Genomic DNA, 22,207 nt, shown 5'->3' on the forward strand with positions numbered 1-22,207 from the left:
TAAGAACAACCAAAGCATACAAACCATACTTTAAAATGATAAATTTTATTAAAAGTTTGATTACAAATATATGTGTATGCCTTTACAAAGACAGGTTTGAAACTTTGCCTACATTCATTGTTGAAGGAAATGCTAAATTTCAGGTGGAAGTTTGTGAAAATAATGTATCAATAGCTTTGTTAGAGTATTTGAAATAAATCCAGCCGGGCGCCGTAGCTCACATCTGTAATCCCAGCAATATGGGAGGCTGAGGTGGGCGGATCACGAGGTCAATCGATCAAGACCATCCTGGCCAACATGGTGAAACCCCGACTCCACTAAAAATACAAAAAGTAGCTGGGCGTGGTAGCGCGCGCCTGTAGTCCCAGCTACTCTGGAGGCTGAGGCAGGAGAATCGCTTGAACCCGGAAGGCAGAGGTTGCAATGAGCTGAGATCGCGCCACTGCACTCTAGCCTGGGCCGGGTGACAGAGTGAGGCTCCATCTCAAAAAAAGAATATAAATCCATATCCCTTTTAAGTTTCAAAAAAAGAACATTTTCCATTGTGACTTTTTTTTTTTTGAGACAGAGTTTCACTCTTGTTACCCAGGCTGGAGTGCAATGGCATGATCTCAGTTCACTGCAACCTCCACCTCCCGGGTTCAAGCGATTCTCTTGCCTCAGCCTCCCGAGTAGCTGGGATTACAGGCATGCGTCACCAAGCCCAGCTAATTATATATTTTTAGTAGAGACGGGGTTTCTCCATATTGGTCAGGCTGGTCAACTCCTGACCAGGTGATCTGCCCGCCTCAGCCTCCCAAAGTTGCTGGGATTACAGGCGCGAGCCACCGTGCCCGGCCCATTGTGACCTGTTTGCACTTGATATTCTTGTGAATATCAAATAGAATGCTTAACTTATCTGACATATATAATCAGGGATCCCAGTATTCTGTATCAATGAATTTTCTTTTTTTATTTGGAGATGGAGTCTCGCTCTGTCGCCTAGGCTGGAGTGCAGTGACACGATCTCAGCTCACTGCAACTTCCGCCTCCCGGGTTCAAGCGATTCTCCTGCCTCAGCCTCCGGAGTAGTTGGGACCACAGGTGCATGCCACCACACCCGGCTAATTTTTTAATTTTTAGTAGAGACAGGGTTTTATCGTGTTAGCCAGAATGGTCTCGATTTCCTGACCTTGTGATCTGCCTGCCTTGGCCTCTCAAAGAGTTGGGATTACAGGCGTGAGCCACTGTACCCGGCCATAAATGAATTTTCAAGGTGACTTAAGCACCAACACTTTAATGATAATTAAACTGCCATTTTTCTTCCCTTATTACAAAGATTACTAAAAGTGATTTTTAACCATTGTTAGGGTTGTCATGATTATTTTCAGCCGAGATCCCTTCTGTCACACTGCCCTTATACTTCAGCTCTTTCAATTACTCTTCTATCCTCATTCATTTATGCAAATATTTATTGGATACCTACTCCATGCCAGGCATCATTCTGTGCAGCAGTCACAAAGCAAGGAAGTTACCTCATTGGTTAATCATTTTACAACTTTCAAATTGCAGAGTATACCAGGAACAGTTATGTAGCAACAAACTACATATATGTGGATTTTTTTTTTTTTTTGCTATGCATACTTGAAACTATACAGATTAAACACTAACTTCCCATTTCCTCTCTCTGTATATACTTTGAATTTTTCCTAGTGTTTGGAGCCATACTCTGTAACAGTCTGAAACTAGTACCTCAATTACTCATGTATCCATGCACTTGCAACTATACCCATTAAATACTAACTCCCCAGCGGGGCATGGTGGCTCATGCCTTAATCCCAGCACTTTGGGAGGCTGAGGCCGGCAGATCACAAAGTCAGGAGATCAAGACCATCCTGGCCAACATGGTGAAACTTCATCTCTACTTTAAAAAAAAAAAAAAAAAAAAAAATTAGCCGGGCGTGGTGGCACACGCCTGTAGTCCCAGCTACTCAGAGGCTGAGGCAGGAGAATCGCTTGAACCTAGGAGGCGGAAGCTGCAGTGAGCTGAGATCGTGCCACTATATTCCAGCCTGGACAACAGAGCAAGACTGTCTCAAAAACAAAATAAAACAAACAAAAAACCACCACCACCACAAAAAAACAACTCCCCATTCCTCTATATACACACTTTGAATTTTTCCTAGTGATTGGAGACATACTTTATAACGGTCTAAAACTAGTACCTCAACTACCCATGTATCCATTCATCCACCTCTAAGGGGTGAATAGGATAGTCATTTTAAACTAATTTTGTGTTGTAAATAATTGAGTATATAACCTTAGTTTTCTTTGTATAATACCATCTTTTTTTTTTTTTTTTTTTTGAGAGTCTTTCTCTGTTGCCCAGGCTGGAGTACAGTGGTGCTCTCTGTTCACTGCTACCTCTGCCTCCCAGGTTCAAGTGATTCTCCGCCTCAGCCTCCTGAGTAGCGGGGAGTACAGGCACATGCCACCATCCCTGGCTAATTTTTGTATTTTTAGTAGAGGCTGGGTTTCACCATGTTGGTCAGGTGAGTCTCAAACTCCTGACCTCAGGTGGATCCACCTGCCTCTGCCCCACAAAGTGCTAGGATTACAGACATAAGCCACCACGCCCAGCCCAAAAAGTAAATTTTTTTTTTTGTTTTTTGAGGCGGAGTCTCGCTCTGTCCCCCAGGCTGGAGTGCAGTGGCGTGATCTTGGTTCACTGCAAGCTCCGCCTCCCCGACTCACACCATTGTCCTGCCTCAGCCTCCCAAGTAGCTGGGACTACAGGGGCCCACCACCACGCCTGGCTAATTTTTTGTATTTTTAGTAGAGACAGGGTTTCATCATGTTAGCCAGGATGGTCTTGACCTCCTGACCTCGTGATCCACCCGCCTCAGCCTCCCAAAGTGCTGGGATTACAGGCATAAGCCAGCGCACCCAGCCTACTCTCTTAATAAATACTGTCTTCCAGGCCAGGCACGGTGGCTCACGCCTGTAATCCTAGCACTTTCGGAGGCCGAGGGGGGCGGATCACCTGAGGTTGGGAGTTCAAGACCAGCCTAACCAACATGGAGAAACCCCGTCTCTACTAAAAATACAAAATTAGCTGGAGTGGTGGCACATGCCTGTAATCCCAGCTACTTGGGAGGCTGAGGCAGGAGAATCGCTTGAACCCGGGAGGTGGAGGTTGTGGTGAGCCGAGATCACGCCATTGCACCCCAGCCTGGGCAACAAGTGCGAGACCATGTCTCAAAAACAAAAAAAACCTGTCTTCCGGATTGCGGCTAATGTTTTCAGTGTTGATACACTGCTTGTCTTTTAAAGTCAACAATGTTCTATTCAGAACTATAGGTTCTTTTTATTATTAAAGCCAAACCAAACCTTTATTATTATTAGAGGCAGGGTTCTCACTACGTTGTCCAGCTGGAGTGCAGTGGTTATTCACAGGCACAATCATAACATAATAGCACAATGCAGCCTTGAATTCCTGACCTCAAGCAATCGTCCTACCTCAGCGTTCCAAAAAGCTGTGACTATAGGTGCACTCTGCTCAGCTCCCTAGTCGCAAAATTTATTTAAAATAATTTTTAATAATAAATTTATTATTTAAAAAAGACAAGTCTTTCAAAAAGTAAGCTTTTAAATAGAGATGTCTAGCTGGGCATGGTGGCTCATGCCTGTAATCCCAGCACTGTGGGAGGCCGAGGTGGGAGGATTGCTTTAGCCTGGGAGGCAAGGGTTAGGTGGTCTCTGCACCCAGCCTGGGTGACAGAGACCCTGTTTCAAACAGAACAAAAGATGTCTGAGGCTTCAATCCCCTAACACTTTTTGAGACCACTTTAGCCAGGCTGGTCTTGAACTCTTGACCTCAAGTGATCCACCTGCTCAACCTCCCAAACTGCTGGAATTACAGGCATGAGCCACCACGCCTGGCCCTAGTCTTTTTTTTTTTTTCTTTTAGAGATGGAGTCTTACTCTGTTGCCCAGGCTAGAGTGCATTGGTGCAATCTTCGCTCACTGCAACCTCCACCTCCTGGGTTCACACGATTCTCCTGCCTCTGCCTCCTGAGTAGTTGTGATTATAGGTGCGTGCCAACACACCCGGCTAATTTTTGTAGTTTTAGTAGAGACGGGGTTTCACCACGTTGGCCAGTTTGGTCTTGAACTCCTGAGCTCAGGTGATCCGCCCGCCTCGGCCTCCCAAAGTGCTGGGATTACAGGCATGAGCCACTGCTCCCAGCCTTTTTTTTATGAGACGGAAGTCTCACTCTGTCTCTAAGGCTGGAGTGCAGTGGCATGATCTTGGCTCACTGCAACCCCCACCTCCTGGGTTCAAGTGATCCTCCTGCTTCAGCCTCCTGAGTAGCTGGGATTACAGGTGCCCGCCACCACGCCCGGCTAATTTTTTTGTATTTTTAGTAGAGACGGGGTTTCACCGTGTTAGCCAGGATGGTCTCAATCTCCTGACTTCGTGATCTGCCCACCTCGGCCTCCCAAATGCTGGGATTACAGGTGTTAGCACTGCGCCCGGTCCCCTAACACCTTTTTTATAAAGGTCACTTGAAACACCCTCCTCTTCTTTTACTTTATGGTCATTTAAAAATGTGTGTTTTCTATTGGAATATATTCAGACTTTTTAAGATATTAGCTACCTACCGGCCAGGCGCGGTGGCTCACACCTGTAATCCCAGCACTTTGGGAGGCTGAGGCAGGCAGATCACGAGGTCAGGAGATGGAGACCATCCTAGCTAACACGGTGAAACCTCATCTCTACTAAAAATAGAAAAAATTAGCCAGGCTTGGTGGCGGGCGCCTGTAGCCCCAGCTACTTGGGAGGCTGAGGCAGGAGAATGGCGTGAACCCGGAAGGCGGAGGTTGCAGTGAGTCAAGATCATGCCACTGCACTCCAGCCTGGACAACAGAGCGAGACTCTTGTCTCAGAAAAATAAAAATAAAAAAAAGAAGTATTAGCTACCTATCTTTCCTTCAGCATGGTGCTAGTACTGAATATTCTCAATATTTACAACTTGGTCTCCTCCAAAAGAGAAGAAAAACAAGGGTTTTAAAAGAACCAAAGAAAAGACAAGAAATAACATTCTGGTGTAAGAAAAAATATTTTTAAAAATGAGAAACATTGGGAAATTAAAACTCAGGATGGGTAAACTTTCATATAAATATGCACTGGGGGGATGTGAGGGAAAAGGACCAGTTCCTCAATCAATCATATTTCTCCATTATACCACAATAAAGAGACAATCCAATTTTCAAAGAAATTAGCTTTTATTTGAGACTACTTTTCCCCACATGTATCTTTCAAGAATTCTATGCTATATGATAACCTGCTTATCCACTGTCCCAATATCAGAATTTCTAACAGCAAATTATACAACTGCTGTAGGTAATAAATAAGGGTTGTCCTTCACTGATTAAGGGACTAAACGTCAATAAATTTAACAATAACAACAAAAAAATCACACTTTAGTTTTTAAGTTTTAACAGATGTATTTCAAATACAGCATGTTTTACAGGAGTTCACAAACTTTCCATCTCTAAAAAAAAAACTTTCAACTACTTGACTGTTCCATTCCACCCCAGACAATCCTGACACGACTGAACTACTTCATGTGTTACTTTCCTGAAAATAAAGTTAAAAAAAGGAGTTCATGATAAATGCAGATCTCTAATACAGTATCTAACACAAAATAAGCTTTAAAAAGACAGTTTCTTTCCTTATTTGATTAGTTAGAAGTTTAGGTAAAAGCAAAAAAAAAAAAAAAAAAAAAATTACAAAGCATAACATTAGGGTTCTTTTTATACTCAAGATGTTTAACTGCTCAAAATGATAACAATTACATCTTTAAGAGTATAATTAAAAGGGGTGGAAAACAGCAACACAATTGACAAAAGTGTAGATGCTAAATCAAAGATTTTTTTTCTTAAGGAGTAGGAAGAATCCAAAGCTTGGGGAAGTCTCAGGAAAAAAAGAAAAAAAGAAAACAGAGGAAAAAAATGTCCTTAATTACAACCATTCCGTTATCAATAGCGTCCTAAAAGAGAAAAAGAAAAAAAAAAAAAAAAAAAAGAAAAGGTTAACAATTATAGTTTAATTTGCCTAATATTTTTCCAACTATTAACTGCCACCTTCCACCTTATACTCTAATATTCTAAAGTAAGCCATTAATTAGAAATGAGGTTTTTAATGCTACAAAAGCAAAGTTCACATACTTGGGCTGTAGGAACGAGATCTTGATCGTGATCTGTATCGACTATAATAAGGAGAAGGTGATCGTCTTCTGTAAAAAATGAAAGATTACTTAGCATACTACATAATCACTCCACTGAGGCCGATGAAAATAAAAATTCCTCATCATTCAAAATAATAATGTACCTAAGGTGATAACTACTTAATATTAAGTTCTCTTTGTGCCAATGAGACCAGAAAAGTATAGAGCACAACAGAATACTGGCATATACAGATTGCTAACTTCTGTTCCTAAAGCGTCATATATGATCTATTTTAAAAATCAAGTTTTTATTCATATGTATCAAACATAAAAGTGCCAACCACTACTATCATCTAATTTAGAACAGAAAGCTCAAGTTAAAACATTACCTGTACCGGTAATCATAGTCTTCATATCTGTCATACCCACGATCATATCCTCTATCATAGTAAGAATCTCGACGTCTGCCACCACCTCCACCTCCACCACCGCCTCCTCCTCCACCACCACCACCACTACTGCAGAAAAATGTAAAAATTCTGCATTAGTGTGAATGACTATTTTCCAGGACACTTTAATAGAAATTGAATGCCTTAAAAAAGAGAAAAGTGAGAAAGAACATCCCTTTCATCAGAAATTGCCTCCGTATCTCATTTTACTGACTCCCATGGTATTCTGCTTTGCCTTATTCACTACATACATAACCAAGGACTTCACAAAACTCTCAAAACTATTAACTGCTCTTCTATTAATGCACTGCCCAAATCATCAAAACCTTTTCAACAAATTGAAACGATGAAACACTGTGTTGAGCAGCAGTATAAAAATGCTAATATGCATCCCTACTGCTAAATGAGACTGGTAAAATAAATAAATAAATGAATAAAAGGTGTATCCCTGTGACTAAAAGGCAATAAACACCAAGAATTTTAAAGTAACTAACTCTGGACACCAAAGAGAATACCAACGAATGACTATATTCCTTCTTTTATTCCCAAGAAATACCTCCATGAATACTGCCTTTGGTTGTATATTTTATTTTTATTTTTTCAGACAGAATCTTGCTCTGTCACCTAGGCTGGAGTGTACTGGTGTGATCTCAGCTCACTGCAAGCCCTGCCTCCCGGGTTCACACCATTCTCCTGCCTCAGCCTCCCAAGTAGCTGGGACTACAGGCACCCGCCACCACGCCCGGCTAATTTTTGTATTTTTAGTAGAGACAGGGTTCCACCGTGGTCCCAACCTCCTGACCTCATGATCCACCCGCCTCGGCCTCCCAAAGTGTTGGGATTACAGGTGTGAGCCACTGCGCCTGGCCAATGAACATCACAAGCCAGCCAGGAGGGTTGTATATTTAAAAACATTATCAAAACCCCTACTTACGTTTTTTGTTTTTGTTTTTAGAAAGAGTCTCACTCTGTCGCCCAGGCTCACTGCAACGTCCGCCTCCCAGGTTCAAGTGATTCTTGTGCCTCAGCTCCCGAGTAGCTGGGATTACAGGTGTGTGCCACCACACCCGGCTAATTTTTGTATTATTCTTTTAGTAGAAGCAGGGTTTTGCCACGTTGCCCAAGATGGATTTGAACTCCCGGCCTCAAGTGATCTGCCTGCCTCGGCCTCCCAAAGTGCTGGGATTACAAGTGTGAGCCACTACACATCAGGATGGCGTACAGTGGCTCATGCCTATAATCTCAGCACTCTGGGAAGTCAAGGTGGGTGAATCCCTTGAGCCCAGGTGTTCAAGACCCACCCAGGCAATGTGATGAGACCTCTTGCTCTAAGAGAGTCCTTCTCTCTTTAAAACAAAAAAATTAGCATGGCGGCATGCACATGTAGTCCCAGCTACTTCACAGGCTGAGGTGGGAGGATTGCTTTGGCCCAGGAAGAAGTTGCAGTGAGCCAAGGTTGCTCACAAGGTGCTACAGGTTCTTTTTATAACCTACCTCCAATTTTATTCTTTAGCTTATGAGGCGCAACCTCAGTTCACTGCAAACTCTGCTTCCCAGGTTGAAGCAATCCTCCCACCTCAGCCTCCTGAGTAGCTAGGACTACAGGTACATGCCACCATGCCTAGCTAATTTTTGTATGTTTTAAGGAGAGATGGGATTTCACCATGTTGTACAGGCTGGTCATAAACTCCTGGGCTCAAGTGATCCACCCACCTTGGCCTCCCAGTGCTGGGATTACAGGTGTTGAGCCACTGTGCCCGGCCTACTGTGGCATCTTTTAATATTTTTAACAAATGCTAAAATCAATAAAATCTGTCTTAAACACAGAGACTTCCCCAAATCACATAAGAACAAAAAGAGAATCAATATTTAAACAGCCTATAATATTTTTCTAGTATTCAGTAATTTTTCTGCTTGTACAGTACAAAGAGCTCAGCCAGGCTGGGGGGAAAAAAAAGCCAGGATGCACTTTTGATAGTTTTAATTTATCCTGTTGCTCAAACATATGTATGTAAAAATAAAAAGACTGGCTGAGGCAGGTGGATTGCTTGAGCCCAGGAGTTCAAGACCAGCCTGTACAACATAGTGAAATCTTACCTCTGAAATACACAAAAAACAATGTATTTAACTTTCAACTCTCTCCTGGCATGGTGGCTCATACCTGCAATCCTACACTTTGGGAGGCCAAGGCGGGCAGATCACTTCAGCCCAAGATTTCAAGACCAGCCTGGGCAACAAGGCAAAACCCCACATGGCAAAACCCCATCTCTACAAAAAATACAAAAATTAGCTAGACGTGGTGGCACGTGCCTGTAGTCCCAGCTACTCGGGAGGCTGAGGTGGGAGGACTGCTTGACCCAGGAAGCAGAGGTTGCAGTGAGCTGAGATGGCGCCACAGCAGCCCAGCCTGGGTCACAGAGTGAGACCATGTCTCAAACCCACACCCTTGCCAAAATCAATTCTAATTATAGGAAAAAAGTTTTTCTGAGTAATCAAAATTTTGCACATATTTCTGGTGGATTTCATAGTTTAGCTTAGGAAACTTGAACTCTTACTGAGTTGGTCTGCCCATGTAGATGCCTGGTGTTGGTGTGTGTGCTCTCTTGGTGATAGAATAATCCACCCGAATTCTTCTACCATCCAGCTCCATTCCATTTGCCCTTTCCATAGCCTAGAAAGAACAGGCACAGAAAGTCACGTATAATTCACCAGTCTTGAAGTAATCATTACTTAAAATTAAGCACAAAGTATTTGTAATCCAAATAAACTCCTGATTTTCAAAATGACAGCAATGTAGCTTGTACAGGGCACTGTATAGACAATTCTAGACCTCAACAATGTCCAGAACACATTTTAATTTACTCAGCAGAAAGAGTAGTTAATAAACTTTCCCAAATAATTTTCCAGTTCTGGTTCAATTCCCATTCCCCACTCCATGAGATCAACAAACAGTAGTTAATAAACTTTCCCAAATAATTTTCCAGTTTTGGTTCAATTCCCATTCCCCATTCTATGAGATCAACAGGGGAGCGGAGACTGAAGTCTTTTCAAGCTAATTTTGTAGGTTGCCCAGGTAGACTGCCATTTCATACTTTCTAGTTTCCGGCGATTTCACTTATAAAGACTGACTTCAGAACATTAAAAAGGGTTTGCTAAGCTTTATACAGGTTCTTTTTATAACCTGCCCCCAATCTTATTCTTTAGTTTGCAGTCTAGTATACTGACAAGACTCAGTGAGCAGTCAAGAAATGATGATATAAATAGACAAGAACAAATTTATGGTAATGCCTTTCAGCCTTTTACTGAGACTGAACTAATAAAAGTATAATAAACTAATAAAAGCTACACAATTTTTATGTATCCACAAATATTTCTCTGTAAGAGTGCCCTATAAACTAAAGGTCATTAAAAAACAAAACAAAACAAAAGACAAGGTCTCACTCCGTTGCCCAAGCTGGCAGTGACAAGATCATAGTTTACTGTGACCTCAAACTTCTCGGCTTATGCAATCCTCCAGCCTTAGTCTCCTAAGTAGCTAGAACCACAAGGTTTGTGCCACCATGCTTGGCTAATTAAAACAAAAATTATTGGTAGAGAAGGGGTCTAAACAGTATTCCATTCAATGGACTGCATTTTATTATTTATTTATGAGAACAAGTTTCGCTCTTGCTGCACAGGCTGGAGTGCAATGGCGTGACCTCAGCTCACTGCAGCCTCTGCCTCCTGGGTTGAAGTGATTCTTCTGCCTCAGCCTCCCAAGTAGCTGGGATTACAGGAATGCGCCACCATGCCCAGCTAATTTTTTGTATTTTTAGTAGAGATGGGGTTTCACCATGTTGGCCAGGATGGTCTCGATCTCTTGACCTCGTGATCCGCCCGCCTCGGCCTTCCAAAGTGCTGGGATTACAGGCATAAGCCACCACACCCGGCCTGCAAGCATTTATTTTTGTAGAGACAAGATCTGGATATGTTGCCCAGGCTGGTCCCTTAACTCATGGCCTCAAGTGGCCTTCCCACCTCAGCCTCCCAAATTGCATGAGCCACCTTGCACAGCCTAATTCTTGAAGATCAAGAGATGTCTCTTTGAAAACAACTCTTTAGAGTATTATTTGTTTCTGGAACAATTTTTTTCCTATTCTCTCACACACACATATATATTTGTAGAGACCAAGTCTCCCTACGTTTCCCCAGGCTGGTCTCAAACTCCCGGGCTCAAGGAATCCTCCTGCCAAAGTGCTGGGATTAGAAGCATGAGCCACCACACCCGGTTCAATTTTTAAAAAGAACTTTACATCACATAAATGTCTGTAAAAGCAAAGCTGCAAAAATTTAACACATTTTCCATTTGAAGTTCCAAAAATCAAAGTTGATCTCCCCTCATCCCATCCTAAGCACTGCCCCCAAAAACACACACAAAACCTCTAAGTACTTCTTACTAAAACAGGGTGAGGAGCTTATATTATTATCTTCACCACATGCACTCTAACAACTTTGACACTTCAGTGAAATTTTCAGAATCAGGGAGAAGTTAGTTAATAAAGGACACAAATTTTAAAATGATTTTAAAAATCACTTTAGGCTGGGCGTCATAGCTCACACCTGTCATCCCAACACTTTGGGAGGCCAAGATGGACGGATCATGAGGTGTCAGGATCGAGACGATCCTGGCCAACATGGTGAAACCCCATCTCTACTAAAAATACAAAAATTAGCTGGGTGTGGTGGCGTGCGCCTGCAGTCCCAGCTACTCAGGAGGCTGAGACAGCAGTAGCCGAGATTGTGCCACTGCCCTCCAGCCTGGCAACAGAGCAAGACTCTGTCTCAAAAAAAAAAAAAAAAAAAAAAAAAATCACTTTAGCCAACTGAAGTGGCTCATGCCTGTAATCCTGGTACTTTGGGGAGGTCAAGGAGGGCAGATCACTTGAGGTCCAGAGTTTGAGGCTAGCCTGGGCAATGGGGCAAAACCCTGTCTCTACCAAAAAATACAAAAATTAGCTGGGCATGGTGGTGTGCACTGGGGTTGTCCCAGCTACTCTGGAGGCTGAGGTGGGAGGATCACTTGAGCCTGGGAGGCGAAAGTTGCAGTGAGCTGAGATCGTGCCATCACACTCCAGCCTAGGCGACAGGGCAAAGAGCAAGACCTCATCACAAAAACAAAAAAAACAAAAAACAGAAACAAGAAAAAAATCAAATCACTTCAGATTGCCTGTCCCTAAAGACTGGAGGCAGTCTCAGCCATAGAGAAGAAACCATACAACATGCCTGTGTTAGCTGAGGATTCAGCCTAGGCAACTGAAAAGAGAAACTGCGATTTAGCTGACAAGCCTAGTCAACCCAATCCTTAAGTAACACATTGTCACCTAGTGAACTAAAAGGAACTTCTAAACCTGCCACTAAGTAACTGCTCCTGTCTTTAAAGTTGCCATTTAAGCTTTTTTTTTTTTCTTCTTTTTGAGATGGAGTGGAGTCTTGCTCTGTTGCCCAGACTGGAGTGAAGTGGCACGAATTTGTCTCACTGCAACCTCTGCCTCCCAGGTTCAAGCAATTCTCCTGCCTCAGCCTCCCGAGTAGCTGGGATTACAGGCACATGCCACCATGCCTGGCTAATTTGTGTACTTTAGTACAGACGGGGTTTCACTGCGTTGGCCAGGCTGGTCTTGAACTCCTGACCTCAGGTGATCCACCCACCTCAGCCTCCTCAAATGCTGGGATTACAAGGTGCGAGCCACTACGCCCGGCCTGCCATTTTAGCTTTATCCAGAAGTGGAAGGGGGAGAGGTGGAATCAAGAGATAAACATGTTTCATATTAAAAAATAGTAAGAAGAAAAAAACTGTGTTCTGGCTTGCACTTCGCAACTTTTACTTCAGCTCAGATATCCTAGTATTTCTAAATTGATACCTTTATCTCTTGAGAAAAGAAATATATATAAATCACAAATATGTAACAGTAAAAAAAAAAAAGTCATAATACTGACAAATTAAGGCATTAAACTGCCTGTGACATAAATGATTAAAAACTGAAGTACTAGCCAAGATTGTGCCACTGCACTCCAGCCTGGGCGACAGAGCGAGACTGTCTCAAAAAAAAAAAAAAAAAAAAAAAAAAAAAAAAAGCCTGATTATTAATAGAACTTCTAGATATATACAAATATATATATATTTTTTAATTTAGAAGACAGAAGGTCTAATAAAACTAAAAGTATTGAGCTTCAAATTCCTTAAAATGCAATTTTATAAATCAATTACTATCAACTTTTAGTAAAGAGTAAGCGAGCCTAGGCCAGGTATAGCAGCTCACATCAGTAATCCTAGCACCTTGGGAGGCCAAGGCAGGAGGAACAGTTGAGGCCAGGAGGAGTTCCGAGACCAGCCTAAGCGACACAGCAAGACTCCCTGCAAAAACTTAAAGCAAGCCTAATACTTCGTTTATAATACCTAATATGTTAGAATAGCACTATTTCAAATTATTGACATTGATTAGTTCATTGTTAGACAAGAACAGCATTAAAAAATTATCAATTCTTTCCTTGTAGTATTTTTCAATTATTGAACAGACTGATACATGAACATTTAGAGAACAGAAAAACAAAGTTCCTTCTTCATTATAGACACAAAATTAAACATATCAAACCTAAACATCCCAGAATTATTTTTAAAGTTAACGTAATCACCTATTTGGAGCATCATTATGGCTTATTCAAAAGAGAACGCTTACACATAAATACTTTTTCCATTAACTTTTAACTTTTTCCATTAACTTTACACACCCAGATTTCAATTAGGATATGCCTATACCAGAGAGCATAACTGAAAAAAGTGAAACTGTGGTCACTCCAATTGTTAACACTGAGAGGCAGAGTTTGAATCAGGTCAAAATTAGAAAGGACATAACAGACCACATATGATGGCTCATGCCTGTAAAACCAGCATTCTGGGAGGATCACTTGAGGCCAGGAGTTCAAGATCAGCCTGGGTAACATAGTGAGACCTCATCTCTACAACAAGAAATTATCTGGGCATGGTGGCCCACGCTTGTAGTCCCTGCTACTCAGAAGGCTGAGGTGGGAGGACTGCTTGAGCCCAGGAGGTCAAGGCTGCACTCCAGCCTGGGCAACAAAGCAAAATCAGCAAGATCCTATGTTTTATTTTTTTGAGACGGAGTCTCGCTCTGTCGCTAATCAATGTCAATGATTTGAAATAGTGCTATTCTAACATATTAGGTGTTAAAAAGGAAGTGTTAGGCTTGCTTTAAGTTTTTGCAGGCAGTCTTGCTGTGTCGCTTAGGCTGGTCTCGGAACTCCTCCTGGCCTCAACTGTTCCTCCTGCCTTGGCCTCCCAAGGTGCTAGGATTACTGATGTGAGCTGCTATACCTGGCCTAGGCTCGCTTACTCTTTACTAAAAGTTGATAGTAATTGATTTATAAAATTGCATTTTAAGGAATTTGAAGCTTATACTTTTAGTTTTATTAGACCTTCTGTCTTCTAAATTCAAAAATATATATATTTGTATATATCTAGAAGTTCTATTAATAATCAGGCTTTCTTTCTCTCTCTTTTTTTTTGAGAGAGTCTCACTCTGTCGCCCAGGCTGGAGAGCAGTGGTGCAATCTCGGCTCACTGCAAGCTCTGCCTCCTGGGTTTGCGCCATTCTCCTGCCTCAGCCTCCCGAGTAGCTGGGACTACAGGTGCCCGCCACCACGCCCGGCTAATTTTTTGTATTTTTAGGAGAGTCGGGGTTTCACCGTGTTGGCCAGGATGGTCTCGACCTCCTGACCTCATGATCCGCCCGCCTTGGCCTCCCAAAGTGGTGGGATTACAGTCCTGAGTCACTGCACCCAGCCGCAAGATACTATCTTAAAAAATAAATAAATAAGAAAGAAAGAAAAAGGAATGCAATGTTTACAGAAACAAAAGTCTGTTAATCAACTTTTCACACTAATTCAGTACTATAATCAGGCATATAAAAGACAAATTTACCTCCTTTGAGTCATCTATTCTCTCAAAATACACAAATGCAAATCCTCGAGATCGTCCAGTTCGCTGATCATAAACCACATTGACACCACTCAATGGTCCATATCGAGAAAATACTTCACGAAGATCTCTCTCTGTTGTGTACAAACTGAGGCCAAACACTCCAAGGCAAGTGTTGGGATCTGGATTTGCCTATTGAATAAAAATATTATTTAAAACTCCAAATTAAAATCAAAATTAAAGAAACAAATACTTTGTTTAGAACACCTCATCTAATACACAAAAAATATATTGTTTCTAGTAATTTAGAGGTAAGATTTTAAGAAAACTAGAGCAGATGAGCCATATTTTACAATTCACAATACACCCAGGGACTTCTTTGGGATATGCTTTCTGTCTATTGCCTGAATTAAAATGTTCTTACTCTCCAGCCCAGCCACGTTCATAATGTATCCTAAAAATCCTGTAATCCCAGCACTTCGGGAGGCTGAGGCGAGTGGATCACCTGAGGTTAGGAGTTTGACACCAGCCTGGCCAACACGGTGAAACCCCATCTCTACTAAAAATACAAAAATTAGCCGGGCATGTTGGCAGGTGCCTGTAATCCCAGCTACTCCAGAGGCTGAGGCAGGAGAATCGCTTGAATCCTGGAGGTGGAGGTTGCAGTGAGTCAAGATTGCGCCGTCGCACTCCAGCCTAGGTGACAAGAGTGTTAGAAATGTTTGTTTCTCGGTGTTGTAAAGAAGTACCACTTGAACATACATTTTTTTAGTAAGGCCATTTTTATTTTCTGGAGAAAGGGTACACTTCTCAGCAGTTTTGTCACAAGAGTACACTGAACAAAGGAAACAGGGTCATTTATAATCTGATATGTCTACCTTACTGTTGTGTCCGTTTTTTATTGGTTGGAACGGGACTTCACATTCTGTATTTGTCTTGATTGGCTAGTAACTTAGAACTTTTTAAAAGAGGCAAAGGCAGGAGAACAAAGGAAGGAGGAAGTAACTTGTGGAATGTTGAGAAAGGTAAAAACACCTTTAAATAAAGAAGAGGAACAGGCTATGACCTAATGCTTATTTGGACCTGTACAAGCATGTTAGGGCAAATATTTAGGCTAAATTGTGGGAGCTAAGAACATAAAGTACATTGATTTTTTTTTATTACGGCTAGTACTTTTTTTTTTTTGAGACGGAGTTTCACTCTTGTTGCCCAGGCTGGAGTGCAATGGTGTGATCTTGGCTCACCGCAACCTCCACCTCAGCCTCCCAAGCAGCTACACCCATTCACAGTATACACTACCCATTACAGGCATGCACTACCACCCCCAGCTAATTTTGTATTTTTTGGTAGAGATGGGGTTTCTCCATGCTGGTTAGCCTGGTCTCGAACTCCCAACCTCAGGTGATCCACCCACCTTGACCTCCCAAAGTGCTGGGATTATGGGCGTGAGTCACCGCACCTGGCCTAGCAGATATTTAAGAATGTTAGCACAGGTCTTTGAACAAATTTTGCTTCTAAGAGAAGTTATTATTTACTTCTAATTAGATGGGGAGGAAAATCTCTTTGAAGAGGAATCTTTACTTTTTACAAGAGCGAAACTCCATCTCAAAAAAAAAGTTCAATGCCATCTTTCTTGTTTATTCAAATGCTTTACATCCCTTACAGATTTGTACTTAATCTGACTTCATCTGTAATTGTTGATTTAGACTCCTTCTCCTCCATTTTCTTATTTTTTTCCCTGAGACAGGGTCTCACTCTGTTGCCTAGGCTGGAGTTTAGTGGCCCGATTACAGCTCACTGCAGCCTTGGCCTCCTTGGGCTCAGGGAATCCTCCCATCTCAGCCTCCCAAGTAGTTGGGATTACAGGCATAAGCCAATATGCCTGGCCCATTTTCACTTTTTAGCAAGGATATTCTTTCAGTGTTCCCACAATTCAGATTTTAGAAATAAATTTACAGATTTCAAAACATTAAATAATGACATGCTCCACCAGTTTAAGTTAGTATCCTGTGGGAGCAGTATAGCACGGCATGCAAACATGCTCTAAAAACTTCAGAGTTCAGCTGCCTGATTGAAATCTAGACCGCCAGTTAGCAAAAACTAAACCAAAACCAAAAGTCCTTCAATGTCATATATCCAAGACTCAATAACTTGCCTCACAGAAATATTAAGAGCTTGAAGTGTACTGAATAAAAGTGTTAGCTATGATTACTAAAAAGTTTTTAGTATTTCTTCGACCCCCTTACCCCATCATAAAACTCTGAACATATCCCAATTATTTCCAACTCAGTTTATGCTTTTCACTTGAATTCTTGGAACACATTTCTTCTCAAATATCATCTCCTTTATTTTTTGAGACAGAGTCTCACTCTGTCGCCAAGGCCAGTCTGGAATGCAGCGGCACAATCTCGGCTTGCTGCAACCTCCACTTCCCGGGTTCAAGGGATTCTCCAGCCTCAGCCTCTCAAGTAGTTGGGATTACAGGCGTAAGCCACCACGCCTGGCTAAATCTTGTATTTTTAGCAGAGATGGGGTTTCACCATGTTGGCCAGGCTGGTCTCGAACTCCTGACCTCAGGAGTGAGGTCACCCGCTTTGGCCTCCCAAAGTGCAGGGATTACAGGTGTGAGTCACTGCGCCCAGCCTTCATCTCCTTTTTACTCAAAAGTCATGAAAAGAAAAATATACTCCCAGCCAGGCACGGTAGCTCATGCCTGTAACCCCAGCACTTTGGGAGGCCAAGGCAGGTGGATCACCTGAAGTCAGGAGTTCGAGACCCAGACTGGCCAACATGGTGAAACCCCATCTCTAAAAATATAAAAATTAGCTGGGTGTGGTGGCGCACACCTGCAATCCCAGCTATTCGCGAGGCTAAGGCCGCAGTGAGTCGAAATTGCACCCTTGCACTCCAGCTGGGGAGACATAGTAAGACTCTGTCTCAAAAAAAGAAAATATACTCCCTTTGCATTCTTCGTCATAAAACATGTAAGCTTATGAAAGATGGTGGTATTTCCTTTATTTTGAAAGCTAAAGCAGCTTATTAAGGATGTTTCCAGAGTATCACTCCTAAACAATGGCCAAGCTCTCCTAAAAGCAAGACATGCTATGACTAAACACAGGAAAGAGAAAATAAGTCATTAACTTTTATAAACCACATACCCTGCTGCCAGTATGTCTTCTCCGGTTAGACATTGGAGAATGGCTTCGGCTCCTTCGCCGCCGGTATTCTGGTGTGTATGATCGACTTCGAGATCGTCTCCTATGAGAGTGAGAGTGGGATCTGGATCGAGTGTAACGTCTATGAGAATGCCTCCTTGACCTCGACCTTTGAGAGAAATACATTTAGGTAAAAATACTGAAACAAAATGGCTAACATCCTTCCCTCTTCCAAGGAAGTATACATGTATTCCTAACTATTCTGAGGTCCTTCCTCCTTGTTTCGGAGGAAAGGGTATTCTTCCTCCGGTTCACTTAAGTCACCACATCTTCCACTTTGTTCTCAGTCAAGCCCCTCTGCATTCACCCTTTTCACCTAACCTTACAAAAACGTTAAGGCCCCATCTTCTTTAAAAAAAAAAAAACAAAAGGGGCCGGGTGCGGTGGCTCAAGCCTGTAATCCCAGCACTTTGGGAGGCCGAGATGGGCGGATCACGAGGTCAGGAGATCGAGACCATCCTGGCTAACACGGTGAAACCCTGTCTCTACTAAAAAATACAAAAAAACTAGCCAGACGAGGTGGCGGGCGCCTGTAGTCCCAGTTACTCGGGAGGCTGAGACAGGAGACTGGCATAAACCTGGGAGGCGGAGCTTGCAGTGAGCTGAGATCCGGCCACTGCACTCCAGCCCAGGCAACAGAGCGAGACTCAAAAAAACAAAAACAACAACAAAAACCAAAAAACAAAAACCCAACTATTGCTGTAAAATAAAATCCTGGCTGGGTGCAGTGGCTCATGCCTGTAATCCCAGCACTCTGGGAGGCCGAGGCGGGTAGATCACAAGGTCAAGAGATCAAGACCATCCTGGCCAACATGTTGAAACCTCGTCTCTATAAAAATACAAAAATTAGCCAGGCGTGGGGGTGGGCACCTGTAATTCCAGCTACTTGGGAGGCTGAGGCAGAAGAATCACTTGAACCCAGGAGGCGGAGGTTAGAGTGAGCCAAGATCATGCCACCGCACTCCAGCATGGCGACAGAGCGAGACTCCGTCTCAAAATAAATAAATAAATAAAATCATTGGATTCTTAGTTAAGTGCAGTGGCGTGTGCTTATGTTCCCAGCTACATGAAAGATGAAGCAAGAAAAATCACTTGGGCCCAGGAGGACAAGTCTAGCCCAGGCAACACATCAAGACTCCACACCTCTATTTAAAAACAAAAACAAACAAACAAAAAAACAGGCTGGGCGCAGAGGCTCACGCCTGTAATCCCAGCACTTTGGGAAGCCGAGGAAGGCAGATCATAAAGTCAAGAGATCAAGACCATCCTGGCCAACATGGTGAAACTCCGTCTCTACTAAAAACACAAAAATTAGCTGGGCGTGGTGGCCCACGCCTGTCATCCCAGCTACTCAGGAGGCTGAGGCTGGAGAATCGCTTGAACCCGGGAGGTGGAGGCTGCAGTGAGCCAAGATCGTGCTACTGCACTCCAGCCTGGGCAACAAGAGCGAAACTCCATCTCAAAAAACAAACAAACAAACAAAATCCTTTTTGATTTTCCGCTACTTTCTCCATATAGTTCTTTGTCGCCCAGGCTGGAGTGTAGTGGTGTGATCTCAGCTCACTGCAGCCTCTCTTTCCCGGGCTCAAGAAATTCTCCCACCTCAGCTTCCCAAAGAGCTGCACCACCATGCCTGGCTAATTTTTATATTTTTCCGGGTTTTGCCATGTTGCCCAGGCTGGTCTTGAAGTCCTGGGTTCAAGCAATTTGCCCACCTTGGCCTCCCCAGTTAAGCCAGTGTGCCTGGCCCATAAAGTTCTACATTCCCCTCATTGCTAAGCATCATTTCCATTTCCGATCCTTCTTTAGCCTGCTGCAATTCAGCATCTGCTAAACTAATTCAACCACCACCTAAATGCCCATCAAAACTGATAACTTTTCTTTTCTTTTCTTTTTTTTTTGAGACAGTCTCACTTCTTTACCCAGGCTGGATTGCAATGGCACGTCTCGGCTCAGTGCAACATTCACCCCCCAGGTTCAAGTGATTCTCCTGCCTCAGCCTCCCGAGTAGCTGGATTACAGGCACTTGCCAGGGTGCCCGGCTAATTTTTGTATTTTTAGTAGAGATGGGGTTTCACCATGTTGGCCAGGTTGGTCTCGAACTCCTGACCTTGTGATCCACCCACCTCAGCCTCCCAAAGTGCCGGGACTACAGGTGTGAACCACTGTGTCCGGCCCAAAACTGCTAACATTTCTGAGTCTTTATGTTTTTTTTTTTTCCTTGAGACAGAATCTCGTTCTGTCACCCAGACTGGAGTGTGCAATGGCCTGATCTTGGCTCACTGCAACCTCTACTTCCTGGGTTCAAGTGATTCTCCTGCCTCAGCCTCCTGAGGAACTACAGGCCTGTGCCACTACACCTGGCAAATATTTTGTATTTTTAGTAGAGACAGAGTCTCAACATGTTGGCCAGGCTGCTCTCAAACTCCTGACCTCAAGTGATCCACCCCTCCTTGTGCTCCCAAAGTGCTGGGGTTATAGGCATGAGCCACCACACTCAGCCTAAGCCTTTACTTATTGATACTTTCTATAACATCTCACTTGTCTACTGCTGCTTTTCTAGTTCATCTCCTCTAATTCCCAGTTGCTTGCAGTCCTTTCTTTGCCTGTAAGACTAATCCAACAGGCCGGGCACAGTGGCTCATGCCTATAATCCCAGCACTTTGGGAGGCCAAGGCAGGCAGATCCCAAGGTAAGGAGATCAAGACCATCCTGGCCAACATGATAAAACCCTGTCCCTATTAAAAATACAAAAAATTAGCTGGGTGTGGTGGCGCATGCCTGTAATCCCAGCTACTCGGGAGGCTGAGGCAAGAGAATCACTTGAACCTGGGAGGCAGATGTTGCAGTGAGCTGAGATCACGCCACTGTACTCCAGCCTGGCAACAGAGTGAGACTCCGTCTTAAAAAAAAAAAAAAAACTAATTCAACAAATTCTTACCTACCATTCATATGACCCACCCTTAACTGACACAGACCAGCAGTGATGACAGTCATATAAAATACCTTCTATATGGTACTCAATGAACCCAGGAGGTGGAGGTTGCAGTGAGCTGAGATCACACCACTGCACTCCAGCCTGGGCAACAGAGCAAGACTCCATCTCAAACAAAACAAAACAAAACAAAACAAAACTCTTCAAGAGTCTCTACTTTTTTTCAGCTCAATAATAACCCATTGTTAATACGGCTAACTGTCCTCAGTAATTCCCTACTTGAACCAGATCACCAAATTTTCTGTTAAGTAATCAAGCAAAAACTTTTTGCATGATTTTACAGAGTGAGGATATGGAATACAGGAATAAAACTAGAGGGAAGACCTTATGAAACACAATAGGTGAATAATAACACTAGGAGAGTTGATATTTCCCATTTTAGCTAGCACCAATTTACAGTTCCAAATTTTAAAATGAAGAAAAAAAAAAGTAAGAAAACCCTTAATTTAAAACATCAATTATTACTTTTAAACAGCAATGAAAGTGAGACAATAAAACTCTTCCAGCCAGGCGCAGTGGCTCACGCCTGTAATCCCAACACTTTGGGAGGCCGAGGTGGGCGGATCACCTGAGGTCCAGAGTACGAGACCAGCCTGGCCAACATGGTGAAACCCCGTCTCTACTAAAAATACAAAAAATCAGCCAGGCACCTGTGATCCCAGCTACTCAGGAGGCTGAGGCAGGAGAACTGCTTGAACCCAGGAAGTGGAGGCTGCAGTGAGCTGAGATCGTGCCACTACACTGCAGGCTGGGCAACACAGCGGGACTCTATCTCAAAAAACAAACAAACAAAACCCTTCAAGAGTATCTACTTTTTTTTTTAATTAGACAGTGACAAATAACATAAAAAAATTAAGAGTAAGGGAATAAAGGATATGTGAGTAACTCAATGTTCTCAGGTGACAATCAAATGAAATGAGGAGAAAAATGTTCTGGGTTGAAGGTGGCAAATGCAAAGGCCCTAAGGCAAAAACATGCTTATTTCTATATCTATACTCAAATTCTAGCCCGTGCTATTCTGCACATAATAAATTTAATAACTGAGTAGTAAGTAATCGAGCACTGGGCTAGGCCCTTGCTGTAACAGAAAACAGCATGGCTGCTAACCCCAAGAAAAGTACAGCCTTTTAACTGATTTTTCTGTCTCATGCCCCTTTGCCAGTAGACTGTTCAAAGACGTAAAATCTAACCCTCCACCCAAGAAATGACAATGAAGTAGCTAACTGGTCAGGCTGTTTTAAAATCTTTTTTTTTCTTTTGAAGAAAGAGTCTCGGCCGGGCGCAGTGGCTCAAGCCTATAATCCCAGCACTTTGGGAGGCCGAGGCAGGCGGATCACCTGAGGTCAGAAGTTTGAGACCAG

The 22,207-nt window shown here is 42.9% G+C and overlaps 1 protein-coding gene across 4 annotated transcripts in view; it reads right to left on the reverse strand.

Moving 5' to 3' along the window:
• Positions 1 to 5,249: 5,249 nt before the first annotated feature.
• The window catches only part of TRA2A (transformer 2 alpha homolog (Drosophila)), a 28,475-nt gene continuing 11,517 nt past the window's right edge, over positions 5,250 to 22,207 (reverse strand). For 3 of the 4 annotated variants that reach the window (XM_011973938.1, XM_011973940.1, XM_011973939.1), the window contains 6 exons: positions 17,795 to 17,960; positions 14,640 to 14,828; positions 9,217 to 9,332; positions 6,602 to 6,730; positions 6,214 to 6,281; positions 5,250 to 6,035 (listed from right to left, as the gene is read on the reverse strand). In XM_011973938.1, the coding sequence (XP_011829328.1) occupies positions 6,025 to 6,035; positions 6,214 to 6,281; positions 6,602 to 6,730; positions 9,217 to 9,332; positions 14,640 to 14,828; positions 17,795 to 17,960 (679 nt within the window). In that variant the 3' untranslated portion in view covers positions 5,250 to 6,024. The remainder of the gene's footprint in view (positions 6,036 to 6,213; positions 6,282 to 6,601; positions 6,731 to 9,216; positions 9,333 to 14,639; positions 14,829 to 17,794; positions 17,961 to 22,207) is intronic. The other variant, XM_011973941.1, reaches the window with a different exon arrangement.

The sequence above is a fragment of the Mandrillus leucophaeus genome, unplaced genomic scaffold (assembly GCF_000951045.1).
Source record: "Mandrillus leucophaeus isolate KB7577 unplaced genomic scaffold, Mleu.le_1.0 Scaffold140, whole genome shotgun sequence".
Taxonomy (NCBI): domain Eukaryota; kingdom Metazoa; phylum Chordata; class Mammalia; order Primates; family Cercopithecidae; genus Mandrillus; species Mandrillus leucophaeus.